Source organism: Castor canadensis, chromosome 8, assembly GCF_047511655.1.
Source record: "Castor canadensis chromosome 8, mCasCan1.hap1v2, whole genome shotgun sequence".
NCBI classification, from domain to species: Eukaryota; Metazoa; Chordata; class Mammalia; order Rodentia; family Castoridae; genus Castor; species Castor canadensis.
This window is the reverse complement of record NC_133393.1, coordinates 11,743,119-11,764,710: the sequence shown is the minus strand read 5'-3', so window position 1 is coordinate 11,764,710 and position 21,592 is coordinate 11,743,119. Positions and strand designations below refer to the sequence as shown.

The window sequence follows — 21,592 nt, the reverse complement described above, 5'->3', positions numbered from 1 at the left end:
TGAATTCTCATAGAGGGCCTCAGATAAAACTTACTGAGCACTCTGGGAAGCTGAGCCCAGATCAGCAAAGTGACGTTAGTCTGGGAACTCCAAGCCAGGGATGCTGATGGGGTGAAGCCCCTGAGAGCCAGGGGAGAACTTTGGGCACAGGTAGACTAACATTTTAAATCACACCTAGATTGTCACTGTTGGCCTACCCCAGGTATGGCCATGCAGATAGGAAATGAGAAGTAGGAAGGGACATCAGAATAATGTTTAACCTAATCCGATTTTAGCTAAAATAAAAAAAAAAAAAAGGTGTTTGCATGGTTGCTTCAGAAAGCTTTTCTTTTCTTCTTCCTCCTTTCCTTTCCCCTCCCTCCATCTCTCTCTTTCTTTTTTTTCAGTGCTGATAATTGAACCGAGGGTGTTATGCATGCTGAGAGTTATGCACACCCTCCCTTTTCTGTTTATTTCTTTTTTATTTTTAAAAAGAACCACCATCTTCTCTTCTATAATAGGAATATAAGATCACCTTTATTTGGAAGAAAAGAAATATTTCATACTTGTTATTTGAAACAGCAAAAGAAGTTCTCACCTTAAACAAGAAACCTAAAGATCACTTTTATAATATTTGAAAATAAAGCAACTTTATTTGAATCAGTCAATACCAATCAAGACTGGGGAACAAATTTATAGCTGGTTCAGAGTCATGAGGAAAACACTCAGCTATATCATCTTTAAAAGGCATTTTACATTTATTAAGGCTTGAAAGCAAGGTCTGTTATTTTATCACCACAGTTAAAGGTCTCAGGAAAATCAAGTAGCTATCATTCAGCCATCATTTTAAAAAATGAAATATTTGTTCTTTTATAAAAGGTAGGCAATGTTTGCTAAATTAGTTAGCTCAGCTTACAAAATAGGACAACCAGGTGGCAAGGATCATAAGATAATTCAAACACTAGTTGGATTTTTAAAAATACATGCATAGTTAATATTGTGAAATCTCTAACTATATACAAAATACCTTAGGTGCTGGATCCTTAAAACTGTGTTTTGCCTAAAAGCAAATTGCTAGTCTAGAAATACATATTAGCCAAAACCTTTTATTGAGGCAATATTTTATTTATTTTTGATAGCAGGGAGAATCAGAACTATTTCCTTAAATAATATGAAAAATTATGTACAGATTACACCTAATCATGAGATACAAGTGTCTGGAAATGAGGCTGGGAGAGGAATACTGATGAAAGAAGAAGAGGATGCATTTGTGGGGAGGGCAAATTCTGTCTGACTTTAATGGCAGAAAGCAGTGGATTCAAGGACACCAGCTTGTGTGCAGACAGGCCCTAAGGCCAATGACAAGGTCACTTATGTTCTCCTGACATCAGAATTGGGTACTTCGCCTGCCTACTTCTTTCTCTAAAGCTTTCTTAAGATTCTTCTCAATGTCATAAAAAAGATGACTCCTTTGAGAACCATTGAACTTAGTTTTAACCGTGAGTTAAGTTTTCCTCTTTCTAAGGACAGTGACACCAGCATCTTGAATCACTGTGCAATTGAGGTTTGCTCCTGGCCAGTGGGGAGAGAGGTGAACCACAGAAACAGCTACCGGACTTCTCCACCCATCTGATTTTTGATTTGATATGCAGAGTCTCACAGTGATGGAGAACTTTTTTTTGGCTGGCACAAGCTAGGTACTCTACCATTTGAGCCACACCTCGAGTCCTTTTGCTTTTAGTTTGTTTTTCAGATGGGGCCTTGTGCTTTTGTCTGGGTCCATCTTGAGCCTCATCCTTCTACCCTCGGCCTCTCAAGTTGCTGGGATTGCAGGTGTGAACTACCACACCCGATCCATTAGTAAATTTTTACTAGATAGGTGGAGGCTTCTGTTCTGTCTCCTTCTTAATTGTGGTTGTCTAGGTCACAATTCCTAGGATGATCCCTGGGACTTTAACATAATCAAGGTCTATCTGTTGCAGAAATGCCCCATCTTGTAATGATCCTAAAACTCTTGGTATTGTTTGTTTGAAGAATGGCCACCTCCTGGCACAGGAGCTGTGAAGAGCTTCTGTTGCTTCATTTGACAAAATGGCATAAAACATGCCCTCTGATACCTAAGATCCTTTCTGATCCCATCAGCACCAGAAGGGAACACTGAGGGCAGTGACATTTCCTAGGAAGCTGAATTAGTTTGGCATCACCTGGTTAAACAAGCTGATTCACTGTATTTCCCACTTTGTAACTAATTTGTTTGGTGCCAGGTACCTATCTAACCCCTAGTGTAACACAAGAGACTTACCTGTCTGTGATTCCAAACTAATCAGGCACCAGGCCTCCTTTGTCAGGACAGGAAGGAGCTATGCCCTGGCTCAATGAAGATTTTACTTATCCAGTATAGTTATCAAAATATAGTCATTAAAATCTTATCCAATGCTTTCTCTTTGGGCTAACCTAAGATACATGTTGGCCTAAATAGGTAAGTTCAACCCAGTAATTCTGACTCTAGCTTTCTGCCTCTGCCTTCCACTAACCTACCCCACAAAAAGTAGTGATGTGAAATTCAAAGAAGAGAATTAAATACAAAATAGGACCTCAACATATAGCTCTGCTATCTGTGCCAACAAAACGTGTTCTGAGGAACCAATGTTCATTTAGGACCAATTACAAAGACTACCTCCTACCCAAAGACTCCAGAATGCAGGCTCCAAACTGCCAGCCCTTTGCCTCTCTCTGAGCTGGTTGTTTGGACACCTGCAGACCTCACCTCACCATGGCTAAGAGGTGGCATGCTGTGCATAGGATAAGGTTAAAGGCAAAGCCCAGAGAGCCTGGAGGAGCTGAAGAAAAATCTCTTTTGAAAACAAAGACAGTAATATTATTATTTTTTATATAATAGGACAGATCTGTCATAAGACATCAGACTCTAAATCAGTGGTCACTTGCACTATACAATGGTCTACTGCTGAAATAAAAAGGTATTCCTGAATTAAGTACCCAGAAGAGCCTTCTGTAACTCCCAGCCCTCCTAAAACTGGTTATGATTGATCATATAAGATTCCCAAATATTGTCATTTATGTAAAAGCAACTCAACTATGGGGGGAACAGCTAGAAATAACAGTATTGATCTGGTTTGGACTTTTTAAAACAATTGTTTTTTAGACCTCTTTATTTGCTGGGTTGTAAATATCACATTACAGTCCTCAGGATTCCGCTGCCTCCTCTGGGGCAGCCACTCTCCTGGGTCACCTTGAATGCTATGCTTCACAGATGGGTTTCAACAATAGCCCACCTTTTGGTCACAGGATGGTGAGCTGCCTGGAGGTCAATTTGCCTGTGCTGTAAGGACAGGGAAAGGTTTCTGAGAACAGCAAGATTTCACACTAATAAAAAGGCCATCAGGATCATCGAGCTCTCATCCCCCGGGAGGCCAGTTTGGGGCTTTCCCCTGCCATAAAAAGGGCTGTTTCCTCCCCAGTTCTACATTTTAAACATCTCCAGAGGCAGTGAGCAGAGAGACTGTGGAAAGGTTTCTTTAGCAGTAGAAATGAATCAACTCATTCTGCCTCTTCAAAGCTCTCTCAGACTTATAAAATGTCCTGCTGAGCAATGTCCTCTTCCTCAGTGGGCTAAGGAGACCTGCTTCCTCCCTCAGTTTTGATCAATGGTCACTTTTTTTCCTTTGGAGATCCCTGGAGGCAGGTGTGTCCAGAAATTGCTTGGGTTAGCATTTGTTGATGTTTCTATGGAAAGGACCCGTGCTGTCCTGCCCTCCCTGAGCAATGAGCCAAGTCCAGGCTTTCCGGCACTCTGGAGCCTCACCCTCCACCAACAAGCGACACAGAGGACAGGATTGTTGAAGGTGGGGTCTGGAGGATGGATTTCCTCCCAGGGGCTTGCTGGCAGAGGGAGTTAATGATTAGTGCATTTTTCTTAGTTTCCCCATGCTTAGGACAGGTGAGCCTTTTAGGGGGTGAAACTCAAGGAGAATGACAGAGGAAAATATTAGGTAAAAAATTGTTGCCTTTTTTTTGTTGTTTTCATCTAGCAGTTGGTTCTGAGGGTAGGAAAAGTAACCCAGATGGGTACATATATTTCTTCAAGTTGAACCACATGGTTTCCCAGTCAGAAAGGCCTATGGACTTTCTTCCTAAGATGGTCCATGATCATATCACTTCCTAAATGCATCTCTCTCTCATGAGCTCCTTCCTGGGAACACCCAGCCAGAGACCTGCATCTAGGAGCAACTTTCTAAAAGGCTGGGAAGGAAGTTTTTGGCCAGTCCTTGGGTTTTTGCTATAAGGTTGGTAGTTATATAATATCACCAGTCCAAGACTTAGATCGTGAGAGAAAAAAACCAGTCTAAAAGTTTACTAGGGAATATGATGATCCTCCTCTCTTTCTCACACCAAAAGCCACTCACTGAACAGAACATACATTCAGACACTTGATTTCCAATGAGCAGCTAACCCTATGCAGGTGAGCAAAACCCATGGCTGTAGACCCTCAGGGGCCTTTTTGGCATCAACACTGCTCCCCTACCCCTCCCCATTATAGTCACCCCAGTTTGGAATTACAAGCCAGTTTCCTTCCTGGCAAGTCCAGGACAACGTGAAAACTGGGGGCCAGTTGCACAACAGCATTGCATTATTTCCGGCACTGCACTGAATTGAGACTGCATTTGAAGTGACTGGCCTTCAGTGCCAAGGACAAGAGTGTCAGAAGAATTAAGTGACTGAGGGTACTTTACCAGAGGCCCAAGCAGTTGGGTCCTTCCCCAATCACTGTTGCTCCTCACAAGGGATGGATGTCTCTCTAATGACAACTAAAATGGCATTTGTCCTTGGTCTCACAGTCACTGACTGTGGAAGAGGAGGATGGAAGCATTGCGTGTTGCTTAAGTATGAGAAGATATTTTGGTATTGGCAGAAGGAGAGTCCAGTGACAATCCTGTATGTGTGCCCTCCCAACTGACCCCTGATTAGGCCACAAGGGAGAGTTTGACTGTTTAATCCTCTCTGTTTGCCAGATTCCCTCAGCGTAAAGAGGCAGGTGATGGCTCTGACCTTCTTACAAGGTAGCAGACTGGAGTTCCAATGATGCCAGAAAGATGTGGCCTGATTAAAAAAAAAAAAATTTCCCGAGGCAATGAGGAAGAGGAGTCTAAAGTTGGAGGCCTTTGGGAGAAGTGGAGGTCTTCTGTGGCAGGGACAGACAAGAGGGCCTAGCTCAGGATCTGCTAAGGCGCTTGGCGACATCTGCATAGGCCAGCTCAATCTCACTGTCAGCCGCACAGGTGTTGGTGAATTCATCCCGGGCGTAGGCATTCTTGAGGTACCGCCACAGGCCTGTCATCTCAGCTGGGAGATCATAGTTGCGGTATTTCTTGGCCACAATCTAAAGAGAGATGACAGGACAGAGATGATGTGAAGGCTGAACACAAATCATTAGGACATGTCCTGTGTGTGTGTGCACAGCAGGACCACCTGCACGTATCTGTCACCACAGGCCAGCCGCAAAACGTTTGTGATGCAAACATAAAGTGGCTACAGCCTTCTTGTTTTATCTTGGCTTATAATTCTTTGACCTAGTGGTTCCATTTCTTCAGATTTTTAACTCAGGAAAAACTCATAGATGTACACAAAGATTTAGCTACACAGAATTATTGAGAATAGCAAAAAATGCATCCCATCACCATATAGAACTTAGGAGTGCCTAAATACTTTATTGTACATGAACATAGTGGCAAAGCAGAGAGCCATTAAAAATGATGCTATTTGGTCTGGAATAGTTCTCAAGACACACTGTCACATGTGGTATGTTGCATGTAGAATGTTACGTGTAGTGTGTTATATTTAGTGTGAATTATAACGCATCTGGAGAAACATGTACTCTGATTAGAAGCATGTATACCAATATATTACCAGTGGTTATGTCTGAGTGATAGAATTATAGACAAATTTTCTTTTCTTTGTTCTCTGGTCCACTTAAAATATAAAAATAAGTTAGGTGCTAGAATGTATGTGTAGGTCAAGGTTATTATGTGTGGGTAAGTAAATTGTGGTTTCTAGTATTTCCCTGGTTTGCTACACTCCGGGAAAAGACTTACACATGGACTAGGAAGGACATCTGGGAAAGTGGTGTTTGTTTTGACCAAAAAAATAGCACAGTGATTAAAAGCATGGACTCTGGATGTCAGCTGACTGGATTTGCAATCCTGACTCCACTCACCAACTCTGTGACCTTGGACAAGTTATTTAACTTCTCTGAGCTCCAGTTTCTTTATCTCTGAAAGAGAGGTGATCACAGGAATGATACCTTGGAGTAATAAATTAGTTAATACACATGAAGTGCTTAGCGGAGTGCCTGGCACATAGCAAGCATTCAATAAACAGGAAGTATTATAATTCTTTTTCTACCCATTTTCATGCATTTCCTTCATGAGCAGTGGCAGGGTGGTCTCTTGAATGAGGTCTGTCTGGCCAGTGCAGCTTCATGGACATGTGACCTGTGCAGAATCAGTGGGCCTTGCTCTTGGTTTAATGCAATGCTATCAACACCTACAAATTCTTAATATTTTTTTTTCAAAAAGGAGCCTTTGTTTTCCCTGTGCCCTGGGGCCTGCAAGTTAGCTGGTCTTGCCTCTAGCCCCTGGGGGCTGGATAGGACTGGGTACTAAGTGATAGTAGTTTCTCACTTAGTGCTGACTTCTGACTCCCTGGCTTTCTCTTCTGGGGAGGGCACCAGACTATTGACCCTGGGATCATCCTGCTCAGAGAACCCCAGATCAGTCATCCTGGGCTTTCACCTTCATTTTGGTGCTGGTGACCTGCAGAGTCCTCAGAAAGCTGTGCCAAGTGGAAGACGGTGATGACCTATTACATGAAGAGCTCGTTCTCAGATCCTTCCACATTCCAGATGCCAGTTTGGGACTTCCATTACGACACTAGCTGTCTTCTATTCTGAATCCCAAGTACTATGTAGGTATTTTTGTCTCATTCCTAGCCTGTGAGCAGTATAAGGAGAAGAACCACAACCTCATCACTCCTGGTTCTCTACAAAATCTCAGTAATGACGTTGATCAATGAAACAATATGTGGCTTAAGTGGTAGACTACTTGCTTTTCAAGTGCAAAGCCCTGAGTGCATGTTCCAGCCACACCAAAGGAAGAAAGAAAGAAAGAAAGGAAGAAAGAAAGAAAAAACCCAGCAAACATTTATTCACCGTGTGTTTTGTTCCAGGCACTGCTTCAAACACATTGAAAGTTATTTGAATCTCTAAGTTACACTATAAGAAAGAGCCTATTTGATTCTCATTTTACAGATGGTAAAAGTAAGGCATAGAGGTTAAATAAGTAGGGATTCGGTAAGCAGTTGGATTTAATCTTTACTATTCTCAGTTATCTTACCGTCAGGCAAATTGTATGTAGTGTCGTAAGTCATGAAAATCTCTTTTGTGGTAATGGGATTGAACCCAGGGCACCATGCCTGCTAGGCAAGAGCTCTACCACTGAGCCATATCCCTGGTCCTCAAATTGTTTAATTTTAAAGATAGAAGCTTCTTAGCAATAGGCAGACTGAAGCCAAGAGAGACTAAGTGATTAATGCCATGTTGCAAAGGCACTAACTAAACCAACATCTATTGAGCAATCGTCAACCTGCTTTCCAGTTCACAGTTTTTCCATCTTGTCCTTAGCCCTGTGTAAATGATAAGGAAATGGGCCAACTCAGTACCCTTGTGCTCCAATTATTAGTCTATTACTGCTGTTGGGGCTCAGAGAACGACACCCTGGCACTTGGACATGAGGGGAGCCAAGAAGCCGCCCCAGGTTCAAAGTCCCTCTAACCTTGTCTTGTTTCTCCTCCTCAAGCACAGAAAGAGCCTTTCCCTGCAACTCCTTTGTCTGCAACAAGACAAGACCCCAAAAAGTGAAGACAACTGCCTTCTACTCCCACACCGGCATCTCATTCTCTCTCCAGAAAAGAAGACTGAGTAAGTACCCAGCTTTGTTACAAGACACTGTCTGTACCCCAGGGCTCATTCGCATCCAAAGAGAATCATCTTACAAGCTGATTTCTGTCTCCAGGTCCATTCATACCTCGAACATCATTTAGGACCCCTGAGAATTATCATGTTATTCATCTTCCTCGCCCCCTGCAAAGAAGGGCATGTGAACTTCAACTGTCAGGCCCTCCTTTGGTTCTCTTGCTTCTAGATGTCTCCCATGTTTCTGCACATTAATGAGCCTGTGAGCCTTTTCTCATTCCAGCAAACCTTCCTTTATCTTCAAGCCCACGCTTCTATTTGCTTCTTTGTGATGCTAGGGCTGGGACTCTTTACACTCCATCTCTGTGTTGCCTGTGAAGGCTGTTAGCCTCTGCAGAGCTTGAGAAGGAAGGAGAGGTATGAAATCCCTTCCAGTTAGAATCTCCAGGACTTTCCAGTAGCAGCTGCTGAGTCCAGTTTGCTATTTTGTCCACATGCCTAGAGCCATCTCCTTCACATTTGCTCAGAAATGCCAGCTCGTGGCAGGGGCCCTGCTGCAGGTTCTGGTCCTATAATCTCTCCCCTGAGCTTGGGCCCCAGCATCAGCCAACCTTCCCTTCCACCTCAGAGGACCAAGGTCCACCTCTTCAGGGCCCTTACATTAGTAAGTTTTTCATAATTCCAACGTTCTCTTTGTTCTCCTAGCCCAAGGGGCAGTAACAGCCTTTGAAGGTATAGCCTTGTGGTACATTTGGCTTTCCCAGTTCTTCAGGATGTAATACTTCCAGAGATATTAAACTCTCTGTTAAAATAATTGCCTTGGGGGACCACCAAAGAATCCATCTACAATGTTCTGTCCAGCTTATGTGTGGCCAATAAGCAAAAATGATGGACTTAGAGTCCTGTGACCGAGAACTGGCCGTGAGTAATATGAAGCAAACGCTCACCATCGGTTCTCCTTGGTCTCCTTCTATTCACAGCACGATGAAAATCACTTGAGTTTTCCCAAGTGGGTTTGAGAAGAGGCTGTCTTGGCTCATGAGCAAATCCATGCAACAGTGGTGGTCTGACCAAGAGAACTAGCTAGAACTTGCCAGTGAAAAGGGCTCAAAATAGACTCATGTAATCTGTCCAAAGATACTGTCCACAATTGTATACTGATTAATAGAGCTATCTTAAGTTTGTTCATGCTGAAATTTTATTGTCAGTGGGGTGTGTGTGTGTGTGTGTGTGTGTGTATGTGGAGTAGTAGGGTTGAATCCAGGGTCTAGTGCAGGTTAGGCAAATGCTCTGTGTTTTTAAAGGATAGACTATTAGCTTGAAAATAGCAGAAATGCAATTAATGAATCTATATTTGTGTTTACATATGATCTCTTTTCCTGTTTGCCTCAGGGATTGAACATGGTCACTGTGCTGGGCCAGGGTCCTAATGCCAGCCAGGAAAGGTCTGTAGATGTACTTCCCAATGAGCCCTGTACACCCTTGGCAGCTGAGATGGTTCTTGCTCACAGGTTGACTTGACTTGTGGGGATGAGAACCAGAAGGGAGACAAACAATGCAAATTCAAATCAACCTCTCAGTGATCACTGGGCCAGGGCCACTCAGCGTCTATTGACAGAGATGGACCTAAAGGAAGCCAGGCAAGAGTGAGCAGACGAGGTTGTGCACACTCAGTTCTGACGTTTGCAGGAACTTCCATGCTTATGTCCTGAATTTGCTGTTTCATATGAAAATAGTTAGCTCCCACAGCCTAGATTAAGTTTTGGTATCTGAGGCCAAACTGGAGGCCTGACTTGGCTCCCCTTTTGCTCTTTTTGCACTGCAGAGGTTTGCCAGGTCCCTGGATCTGATAAGCTGGATCAGCAGAAATCCAAGGAGACGGGAGCTGAGGCCCAGCCTTTGTTCCCTCGCAGGCCATCCCCCCGCTGATCCCCAGCTTCTCCAAGTGAACAACCCACTGAACTTCCTCCAAGGACAGGGGATTAACTTAGTCATTTAGGGCTGGAAGGAGCTGAAGCAATTAGAGGATGATGCATAAGTCCTGGGAGAGCCATTTGTTCGCCTTCCTCAGCAAAGGATTCTTAAGTGGATTGTCAATACATATTGGAATAAGAGAGAATGAAAGAAGGAAGGGAAAGAAGGCAGGAAGGGATGTGACCCACACCTCTTCTTTTAGGCCTGAGAAAAATGAATTCCAAAAAGATGAAATGATTTGCCCTAGCTTATGCTTCTACTTGGTGGTAGATACAGAACTAGAACTTGGAATTCCTTGATCTTTCTATTATATCACTTTGACGGTGCAATTGAGCAGTCAGACATCCCCAGTGATGCTACTTATTCCTCAGGAAATTAGTGCATGTGGGTGGGGCATGCACTAATTAATGACTTCATAGTTATTTGAAATTGGCTGGACTGACAAGTGACCATTGGCTTGGTATCTAGCCCAAAGTGTCTTCAGATTGATGTATTTTCCCACCTCATAAGCACACGATTTCCTAGACCTGAGGGACACTGGGTCATGTTCAGTAGAAATCTTCTTAGTGAAGGGTAGAAAAACTGGAAATCACAGGCACACCCTAGGTGATCAAATGAGTAATTGATGTGTATTTATTTAAAAGGTCACCATGCTCCCATCAGCATGCTTGAAAAAGGACCTGTCCTTACAGAGCTTATCATCTGATAAGACTTGGACATAAGTAAAAGTAAGGAATAGCGTGGCCTCAGGATCCCATTGTCTTTTTCTTTAGTCAGTAAGGGTCAGAAAAGGATGTGGGAAATTGTGTTTGTTTAGAGAACTTAGGGAGAGACAGCTGCTGTCTTCAAACAAGTTGAAAGAGAGCTTTGTGTGCTCCAGGGTACACACTTGGGTCCATACAAGGAAGAATAGTTTAATAATCGGAACTGTCCAAAATAGTAAGGCTTGCTCCTGAGGCAAAGAACTCCTCACCCCCCAGAAATGTGCCATCACACTGCACAAAAACCTGTCACAGACACAGCAGAAAGCACACCAGTTTGGGTTCAGAGATGTTTCAGATGACCTCTGAATATCCTTCTTTCCAAATCTCACATCCTAAGGTTTGTTGCATAGAAAAGGATTACTCCACATGCTGCCATGATCAGCAAGCAACAAGAGAAGAAAGTGTCTCTCTCCCCCTTGCATCTCCCATTTTGTTAGCTAGTAAATGAAGAAGATGATGTGTGTTTAGCCACTAAAGAGGCTGGACACAAAAAAGATGTGAAGGTATTGGTAGAGACAATACCAGGAAGAAGGCTTTGGAGTGATACAACTTTATATAATAATTACAATAGCATTTTTTATATAGTAAGCCCCTATAATATGCTAAGGGATTTCATATCATATTGATTCTCCCAATAGCTCTAGAGGTAAGCCATACATGCCTATTAAATAAGTGAAAACTGAAGCTCACAGAGGTTCTACACTCCATAAATCATGGAGGATTGGGTCCCTATTTCTCTGACTTCAGAGCCCAGACTTATGACCACCAGAGAGTATTGCTCTTAACTCTTCCTCATGGGTGAACTGGGCTGAGATGGAGCTTGATCTTTCCAGCCCCTGTGGGTAGACCTCTCCTACCTTGACCACATGGAGCTTGGGCAACAGATTGCAGTCGGCCAGGGTCAGCTCATCCCCATCCAGGAACTTGCGCTGGGACCCCTTGTCATCATCCCCATGAGCATTGGCATCAATCTCCTCTGGCAGAGGGGTGTTCAGGTAGTCATCCAGTTTCTTCAGGGCCTTGGTCAAGCCTCTCTCGAGGGCTAGAATGGAGAGCAAAAGAAGGACCTTTACTCAACTTCTTGTCTCTGGATATAGTCACAAGTTCTTCAGAATAGACCAGCTCACCCTCAGTCTTATTCCCTTTGTCACTCTGCAGCTCACTACACACTACAGAATACCTGGTAGCCCTTCACATGATGCAAGTGTATTAAATGGTCTGAAAATGCAAACACTAATCAAACAAACCCCAATCAAATAATAAATGCTAACTAATCAACCTTATTTAAAAATGTATATAAATATAGAAATGCAACTGTTAGGATATGTAGCAAAGTGTTTATAGTGCGTATCTTTAGCAGGTATAATAATACTAGTCAACTTCCATTTTCTTATTTTTCTTATCTATGTTTTGTCAATAAACCTACATATTAATTTTGTAGAAAGAAAGGGCTATTAAATAAGTAAATAAAAATGACATAGAAATCCTAGGATAGAAATATGACCAGATTTTGTAGTCATATCTCTGATCATTACCTGTGGTTAACCCAACTGGAGAAGGGTAGGGACCACACTTTCAGCAGAGAGATGAATCCTGATTGGTGCTGCCCTCAGAGAAGCAATGGGTGTCCTTCAGGCACACTGAAGTTTGATCGAGGGCAAGCTGTCTACAGCTCAGAGCTGTCCCAAATGGCAGGACTAGCCTATCAGGCAGCAGTGTCCACTAGAAATGTGCAATTCTAAGAAAATGTCATGGATGCAGCTCAAGAATGAATACCGAAAGGAAGATGATGTGGCAGATTTTTAATAGCCTTGTCTCAATAACTGTCTACCAAACAACTCATTTAGACACACTAGCAGAGAAAAGTACCCAAAGAAAAACTGTGGGAAGCCACTGTCACTCAGAGTCCTTCCACTAAGAATCTTACAGTCCATTCCAATCACAGAGCAGTGACACAAAACCTTTCTACCTGAGGGCAGAGGGCCACAGAGGAGATAACTGCCTGGGTCACTGCATCTGTGTCGTCAGCCCCATCTCCCCAGGCTGTTTCTCTAGACTCTGGTTTAGAGCCTGCTACTGAGATACTGGGTGTCAGTCCTGATGTTCAAGCCAACAGATACAAGGGGGATGTAGCTGTCGGGAGGAGAAGCCAAGAGGACTGTCTTCCAGTTCACATTTTCCCAAATGTGCCTTCTGTTAGACACTCCTCACATAACCAGCTTTGTCTTTTCATAGAAGGTCTTTTGTTTGAGACAATGGAATGACACTAGCCCAAGATAAATCAGCTGAACGCTTACTGGAATTTTTGAAAACTGACTGGAGGTTGGACAGAGTTTCTCAATGCTTCCTTCTCCCTGGTGTGGCATTTGAACTTGTGCTTCATCATCTGCTTTATGTTTCCAGTTAGGGAGAACAGAGTGAGAAGGGCTGGGAAAAATGCTTGTATTCCCCTAGTAATTGTCTAGACTGCAACACGATTAGCAGATTATTCAAAAGCAATGGCAGAGGGTGGGTACTAGACAATACTTATTATGCTTTTCTCCCTGAAGCACTTGTGATTTGTACTGAGCTTGTTTGCTCACTCAAATTCCTCTATCCCTCAAAGGATAAAAATCCTGATTATAATGGAAAAAGGAACAAATAAATGGAGTGCCTATCAAAATTTGACCAACTGGCTTCACCCAAGGGATATGCAGAGATGAAGGGAAATGAGACATTCCCAGTCCTAGTTCCCATTGCCCCTTCCAGACCTCAGCAGGCCACAGAACAAGTCTATCCTCAAGTCTTTGGTCTGGGAACTACCATGACATTTGGTGAAAAGGCCTGGGACAATGACTGAGTCTCTTTGGAAGGCTAGTTCTGAATAAATTTCAGTATCTTTCTAGTGAGCCCTTGAGATAGAATGGATAATGGGTGTAGTTGTTGCCCTCTGTACAACTACAACATGTCACACAACATGCCACATTCTGAGGATGTCCTCCATATGTGAATTCCGTCATCTGCATTTGTGTATTTTTGGCCAGGAATGTGCAGATTGGGGTTGATGATATTCATGGGAGAGAGAAGAGATGAGGCAGCAGGGATGGGGCCATGTGGGCTGGATTCACTAGGAAGCTTCTGAGGCTTCATTGTCAAGGTTCCTGAATTGCATGGACCTCTTCCAAGACCTTGCAGCTGATTTTTAAAATTCCCTAATTGTATGTATTGTATTGGCTTCAGACCCCACAAATCCTGCCCATGCTTCTGGTCCTGGTATATAAATGTGACCTTAGGTAAGTTCCTCCAACCTCATTGAATTTCAGTTTTCTCTTCTCAATAATGAAGTTGAAGATCCCAACTCATATATAGCCACTGTGAGAATTAGGTTAGACAAGGCAGGGGAATAGCCTGACACAGGGCCTGGCCCAGACCAGGAGATCAGTTAGTGGTCATTCTTGCTCTTGCATTACCAAATGTGGTGGTCATCCTTTTGTGTATGCATCACCCCATACTCTTGGTCAGTATATTCCTAAAATTTCCAAGGTAAAATAGAGACTGAGAGAGTCTAAGTAGCCCCAATTCTGAAACCAAGTCCCTACAGAGGAAAATTGACTGCCTGGAACTTTGCTTCCCTCACTTGTTTAATGTACAACTGTAGCCCTGTCCCTGTGCTCCCTTGGAATCTTTCTGGGTGACAAGCCTGTTGACAGGCATGGTCAGGGACAAACAGATGCAATGTGCCCATGTGCTGAAACACTGCCATGTTATAGAATTGCAATGGCAGCACCCATACATTCTCTGCCAGCTCTTTTCCCTCCTAAAGTGCCAACTCATTCTACAGACCTGGGCTCAGTCTGGAATCTATAGAATTGAATGAGCTCTTTTGGTGAATGGCACCAGGTCATGAAACCATTCATATTGAACTTTCTGCTCTGGTAAGAGTGAGGGGGTTATGAAAGAGGCTGGTGCGACAAGAAAGTTTGAATTCCTTCAACGTTTGTGTTTGAAACCCTTTGAAAGTGTTTTCTCAGAGTAACTGGATGGGGTAGCCTCAGGCTACAGCACATGAGCCTGGGCTGGAGGCACCCAAGTCCTCGCTTACTAATGTCTCTAGACTTGATGGATGCCCAGCCATTTAGCTGCTTTCTTCCCCTCTCTGCCTCTGCTCCCCATAAAGATTTATTCTGTACCACACACAAATGCACTGGGTAAAATATGTGATGAGGAAACAAGGAGAATAGTTCATAAATATTCTCAGCCATATGCAAACAATCTCAAATTTATTTTTCTCTTTTTTTAAGGAGGAAAAAAAATCCACCCATTCCATGATCACTTCCAGATTCATTGAGGTTGATATTACATAAGACCTAATATTGTTTTCTCGTTGTAGAGAAATAATGACTTGGAAACAGCAATTTGAGCTAAGAAAATAATATAGTCTTACCAGGGCATGGAGGCTGAATAGGGACTGGGGAGCCAAGACTCTAACCCAGCCTCCAACAAGTTCTTGCAAGCATGGTTCAGCTCTAGTTTGCTGGCAGCTGGGTGCAGCCAGGAAACTAATGAGTGCCAGGACAGAAAAACCCCTGGGACTCAAAATTCCAAGTGGAGGGGCCAGATGTCAGAGGTGGTCTTTGAAAAGACAGGAGCAGGTCTGTAGGCCCAGGTAGCTGCATGGGTTCTCATGCGTGTTTTTTCCTACCATGTGCACTTCCAGGAAATCAGAACCAAGGATCCACCTCTGACCACTGTCTATAGCCTGGATGACTGTTTGTCCAACCCTCCTATGAAGCAGGAAGAGTGTGGCTGTTGGTACAGGTCCCGGGCTTTGCATTCTCTACCCTGTTCTATTCCTTTCATTTCTCTAGTCAATCCCATTCCCCAGCACCAGAAGGACATACACTCACTGAATTTCTGAAGGAACCCAGGGAGGTAGATGCCCCTGTCATTTAAATACACCATGAGGCTATAGTTCATCCTCATTTAATAAAGAAACTGAGTATGAGACTTACCCAGGGCATGTCCCCTAGTACAAGTACACAAATAGCTGGGTCCTTACATCAAACTACTCCTGGGATGTAAATGAAAATGTACCTTGTTTAGTTTTTAACTGCTATGGTCTTCTTTACAAACTCCCATACCCTGGGTAGTGGGAAGACAATTTTAATTTTTTTAATTTTAACCTAGTCTGATGTAACAATCCAAATTGTCCCCCTAGAGAATTCTCTCTCTTTTGCATAAAAGTGCTCTGTTTCTCAAGATAGCTGCCTTTCCTCTTCTCCCTGCATCAATGGGCTGGGGTAGGGGAAGAGGCTCTTTTGACTTCCTGGCAAAAGGGGAATGGGAGTTCTGAAATCTATGGAGCCAGAGGCGTTGGGAGCTAATACAAGTCCTGGCTTCTTTCCAGAGTAACCATGAGGACATTAGCTCTAAAGGTGTGTCACAGGTGGGTTACTTATCCCCCACCCAAATGCTGGAAATATTCCCAAGAAATTACTACATGGGACTCTAAACACATCTTTAGCTCCCTGACTCCCTCTTTCTCTCCTCTTCTCCTTCATCCTCAAATTTCCCAAGCCAGAAGTGGTGGGCTTTTATTTAGTTTTCTATTTCAAAAGGCAACTTTTAGTTTTCCTTTCAAGAGGTGATGGAACACACAGCAGTAAACCTCTTGGCCTAGGCACGCTAGCTGAAGGGCTGTCTGTATTCTGTGAGCTAGAGCCCTCCAGGCAGGTTTCTTGATGGGTAAAATCTGAGAAAGAAAAGAATTTAGAAAATCTTAAGTCAGTAACTTGGGTTACAAGGTCACTGTCTTGTTGAAAATGCTGTTTTGAATATGAGGAGCTAAATACCGAATTGCTTTTTCTGTCTTAGAATTCCTTCTAAAGAAATCCTAATCTCTCCGGAGCTGGTGGATGTCTAGGATGGATTAGAATCACACACTCAGAAAGGTAAAGAGGAACATATTTTAAAATATTTGACCTATTATACAAGTTAGGAACAAAACCAGGACTTAAAAACAGAGTCATTGTACCTCAAAATGTAAACCTCCTCAACTCTGCAGGGCCACTTTGGGAGCCAAGGGCTGTCCCATTGTTCCTTGGTATCCACATGGCCTGACATGTGCTGTTAGCTTTTCTCACACATCCTTTATTTTCCTAGTAAAAGAGAATATCACCCTCTCATGTCCGACCTTCCAGCTAATTTGATAATATACTTGCATTCTGCTAATATTAGTTGACTTTGGAGGGTGGGGAAGGGTGCTAGAGATTGAACCTAGGGCCTCGTGCATATGGTAGGCAAGCGCTCTGCCACTTAAGCTATGCCCCTAGACTTTTTTGTTTTTATTTTGGTTTTGAGATAGGGTCTTGCTAACTTTTTCCACGTTGGTCTCAAACTCAAGATTCTCCAGCTTCTACCTCCCAAGTAGCTGGAATTATAGTCACATACCACCATACCAAGCCCAAAATGATTAATTTTAGCTAGACTTCTTGGTACTTTTAGTGGCTACGTCTGTGTCTACAAGCACTTATCTCTGAGAAGCAAGCAAGACCCTTCCCATCCTTTCTCTGCCTGTGCTTAGGACCAATGCTGTCACATGACTTAAGGAATGGTATAATGAAAGTGAGAAATCCATTTGGATTTTGCCAGTGAAGAAAGAAATATCTACATATTGAGAGATACCTGGAGGACAGTCTGAATTGCTGCTGTCATTTTTTTCTTCTAAGCTCATGTGAATATATCCAAAGGATACCAAAAAAGTACAGCTGTGGCCTGAGGAGACCACAGTGGAGATTCTCTAGCCATCACATATTCTTGAAGAGAAAATACAAAGATAGCTACACTTAGTGACATTTGATAGCTGAAAACATGAATGATAATATGGTGGAAACAAGAAATTTTACTATGAAGAATTTAATATCATCTCTGCCTCACCTTTTCAGACAGAGAAGCCTTTCTTTCCATGCCCAGCTGTGAGGGTGAAGGAGAAGTGAGAGGATGAATTGCCTAGGGCCAAAGACCCTGGAGTGAGGCTCTGCAGGAATAAGGCAGGGCTCCCAGAGAATTAGGGAAAGCCAAGGGGGCCTAAATGTTCATACGGTCACATTGAGCACACATCTGAGGAAGACAAAGATGTTCTAAGGGGATTTCTAGGGTGTTCAGCTTTGTGATGGGAAGTGTAATTGCTACACCGTAAGAAACCTCACATAAAGATCTATATTCATCTTTTAGGTTTGGGCAATTGGTCATAGTCAGGTTATATGAGCTTGAATGACCACACAGAGGTGAAATTATAAAGCATGCAGACACTGGAACTCTGTCACCCATGGTAGCCCTTCTAGAAGGGCTAGGTAAGAATGGCTGTTTGTGCCAGGTCCTTAGAGCACACTGAGTTGGTGCTGGTGAGGCATCCTAGAAGATGGGAAGGGGTTTTTCTTTCAGGTTTGGTAGTCCCCTCTTCTGTGCCTGAGCTTCTGGCTAATTTCACAAGTCACTGGTGTCATCGGAGGAAGAAGAAAGAGAGTCTGAGTTGTGATGTTAGAGCTGTGCAGCAGGTTTCCCTGGGAGGATACGAATAACAGTGACACATTCTCCCAGGCATTCAAGAGACTTTAATCCTGCTGCTACTTAAGGCTGTTCACAGGCTACTGTAGAAGCATCTTATCCAGGGCTGGGTGCAGAGTGGGACATGATGGCTGTTAGTATTACTGATAATGCTTGCAGAATGTAAGTTTATGAGAGGTTGTGGGAATACACTGGGTGAAAGATGGGAGAGCTAGAGGTCAGCTCAAGGCAGAAGGAAAGCTGATCATCCTAAAACTTTGTAGGTCTGAGGAGGATCCTGGAGAGCTCACTCCTGCAGTTCCCAGCATGTCAGGGGACTAAGCTTCCTGGAATCCTCTCTTTGATTTTGGCGTTGTTCTTGCCAGGTTATAGAGGTATGTCCAGTTTTCCTGGTCTGATCATTGGGAGAATTCATGTCCACGTTTGGCATCAGACCAACACCACTGGATCTGACCCTACAGCCAGCAAGGAAGTTGTTGTCAGATCGGCCCTGGCTGTGGAAGACGCAGAGGCTTCTACTACTAGCCTTTGGCAAAAACAGGAAAGACAAAAAGACAAACACTATCTATGAAGGAGCAAGATGCGATGGCAAGTCCAGCAGATTCCCTACTTTGCTCTCCAGGTTTCAGCGGGGTTCATGGGTGTGAATTATCCTAAAGGATTTAGGCCCTGGATGGGAGGGAGGGAGGATTAAATGACAAACTCCTGTAGTTCTTTCCAGTAAGAGGCCAGGAAATGATTCTTTACTCCAAAGACAGGATTTAAATGTTGCCTCTGTGGTGCATTGGGAAACAGGACCCTGCTGGTACCCCCAGCCCCTTTTTGATGGAGAGAATTGTGGAGTGAATGGGACACTCAGATATATTTCCAAGCAATTCAGAGACTTTTCCTTAGGGAAGAGACATATTTTCCATGTAGCTTTTCCCCACCCCTATAGGGGATTCTTATGAAGAACCTTGTCTTTTTGATTTAGTTCCACAAATCCATTTATATTTAGACTATATTCAGAAGTATAATATCAAATGACAACAAAAATGTGTACATATTTTATTTCATTTAAAAGAGAATTCTTTGGCTGTGTTTAAAATATCAGCACTGTAAAGAATAGAGGGCCAACTTGAGCATGCCTTTGATACAAAACCTTCTGAAACTGTGAAGGGTGGTACGGATAGCATAGACAAGTTCCAGGTCCAGATAATTTTCTAAATCTCCTAAAAGCCACAGTAAATTTGAAGAGAAAGATTATCACTTAGGTCTTCAAATTTAGGTTTCCATTTGTGTACACAATCTTACCGTGCAAGCTTCCCACATGTTTATTTATCAACAAGGAAAAGGAGGGAGAGAGAGAGAGAGAGAAAGACTCTGAATGAAGAATGTGTTACTGATTAAGGAGCTGGGTCCCAAACTCCAGCAATAGGACGGTGGCGACCCCTTGTGACTAATTCATAAGCAAAGAAAACGCTTCATCCTCTGAAGGAACATGTATGGGTGTTTTCTATTAGACTTTCCAGAAACTCATAAATGGTTGTAAAACCCATTGTGCTAATAGAAAGAACGACATAAATGCTGACTGAAGCTATTAATTCTCATCATAGTTTATGTAGCAGACCGAACCAGAATGAAATCTGTGAGATTTACATCGTTACTTTGTAACAGGTTATTTTTAAGTATCAGACCATGGATTAGGGTTAATTAGGATGTTCAAGCATTTGGAATGACCCAGTCAGGAAGATTCTGACTTTATCAGTCATCCATTTTGGTGGAGCTTTCTCACCCTACTCTCCCTCGGAACACTTAGGCTGGAAGGGAGTTGGTCGTATTTTATCTTTCTTCATCCTCAAATGCCACATCTTTTATAGAACAGCCATTTGCAAGTTTAAAAATAGCCACCCTACCACCCCAGCTGTAAATTTAAATACTGATGATTCTGTGACTGACTATTCTGTGAATTCTCTTGTAGTTACCCATTCTCCCATTTGTTTAAGGCATCATTTAGTGTCCCTTGTGTGCTGGGTTTGGTGGCCCTCGTTCCTTGTGGACTGTGAGATCAGGATTCGGTGCTGAAGCTGGGGCTAGCTGAGTATATTTAAGGACACACAGATGGTAGTCATTCAACAAGTATTCATTGGTTTATGAACTGACTTGATCACAGTTTCATAAATGGCCTATTCTTGTTTAAAAACTCAGCACCACATGCATTTAAAATAATGAATAGTATTAAATGTGTAATACACAAGTCAACAGCACAGACTGTGGGGCCAGCTGCCTGGGTTGTAGTTCTGGTGCTGCCATATACTGGCTTGGGTTGGGCTGCTTAACTTCCCATGCCTCAGTTTCCTCATCTGGAAAATGGAGATCACAATCTAGCATACCTTACCAGGTTGCTTAGAGTAATAATTGCCTGCAAGAGGGCTTAGAATGGCGACTGACATGCAGTAGGCTGTTGTTATGTGCAGTGTGTGAGGATGAGGATGTAAGAGAATCAAAGAGAACAGAAACGTGAAAAAGTTCTTAGCTATAAGAAAAAAGTAGCTCTTGCTGTGGTCTAAATATTATGCTTGAACTGACTTCTGCTTCTGCCCTGAGGACGTCATCCAGAAGTGATTCTCTGGTCTTGCGTTTCATAAATGCCGACATAAACAGGGATTTTTAGCGGTCCTTTCTTTCTGACTCTACAGTCACAACCAGTCTCACCACAATGAGCCTTCTTCCTACCAGCTGTGATATGGGGCAGCCTCAGGGGCTGGGGGTGACAGGTACTTCTGCTGAAATCCCCAAATATGCTACAAATTATACCCAGGCCCTCAGTCGTGGCTTTGCTCAGAGTAATCCCATGGGTGTCCCCACAGACTGTGGTTTGGGGACTGGTGTTTTAGCTGCATAGCTTTCACTGCATGAGTCTTACATCTCCTAAATTTTGAAGTGAGAGTGGCTCAAACTAAGTGTGCAGTTTTGTACTTCTGTTTCTTAAAATCTAGGAGGGGCAATGGGAGAATTTAAAATAGTAATGTGTCTTTTTTTTTTTTTTTATGGCATGGCTAGATCAGATATTTTCACCATAGAGGGAAAATTACTTTAACTTGAAAGTTAAAGAATCCACTCCTTTTCTTTGTTACTAATAGAAAACAGAACCCACATCTCTGGGTGTGTGCGTGTGTGTGTGTGTATGTATATGGTGTGTTTCAGGGTAGCAATGTGCCCAGTCAGAAATACTCATCTTCCCAGACTGTCAGACTTTCAGGTGGAAGAGGCCAAATGACCAGGTTCTAGTTAATAATATGTGAGTGGAAATTTATTAATGGGCTTCTGGGAAAGATAGGACAGTTGGCAGTGCCTGAAATTC

The 21,592-nt window shown here is 43.0% G+C and overlaps 1 protein-coding gene across 3 annotated transcripts in view; it reads right to left on the bottom strand.

The window, feature by feature from the left end:
* Positions 1–602: 602 nt before the first annotated feature.
* Clic5 (chloride intracellular channel 5) overlaps positions 603–21,592 on the bottom strand; it is a 157,707-nt gene continuing 136,717 nt past the window's right edge. For all 3 annotated transcript variants that reach the window (XM_074082010.1, XM_074082009.1, XM_020184841.2), the window contains 2 exons: positions 11,562–11,746; positions 603–5,377 (listed from right to left, as the gene is read on the bottom strand). In XM_074082010.1, coding sequence (XP_073938111.1) covers positions 5,210–5,377; positions 11,562–11,746 — 353 coding nt within the window. In that variant the 3' untranslated portion in view covers positions 603–5,209. The remainder of the gene's footprint in view (positions 5,378–11,561; positions 11,747–21,592) is intronic.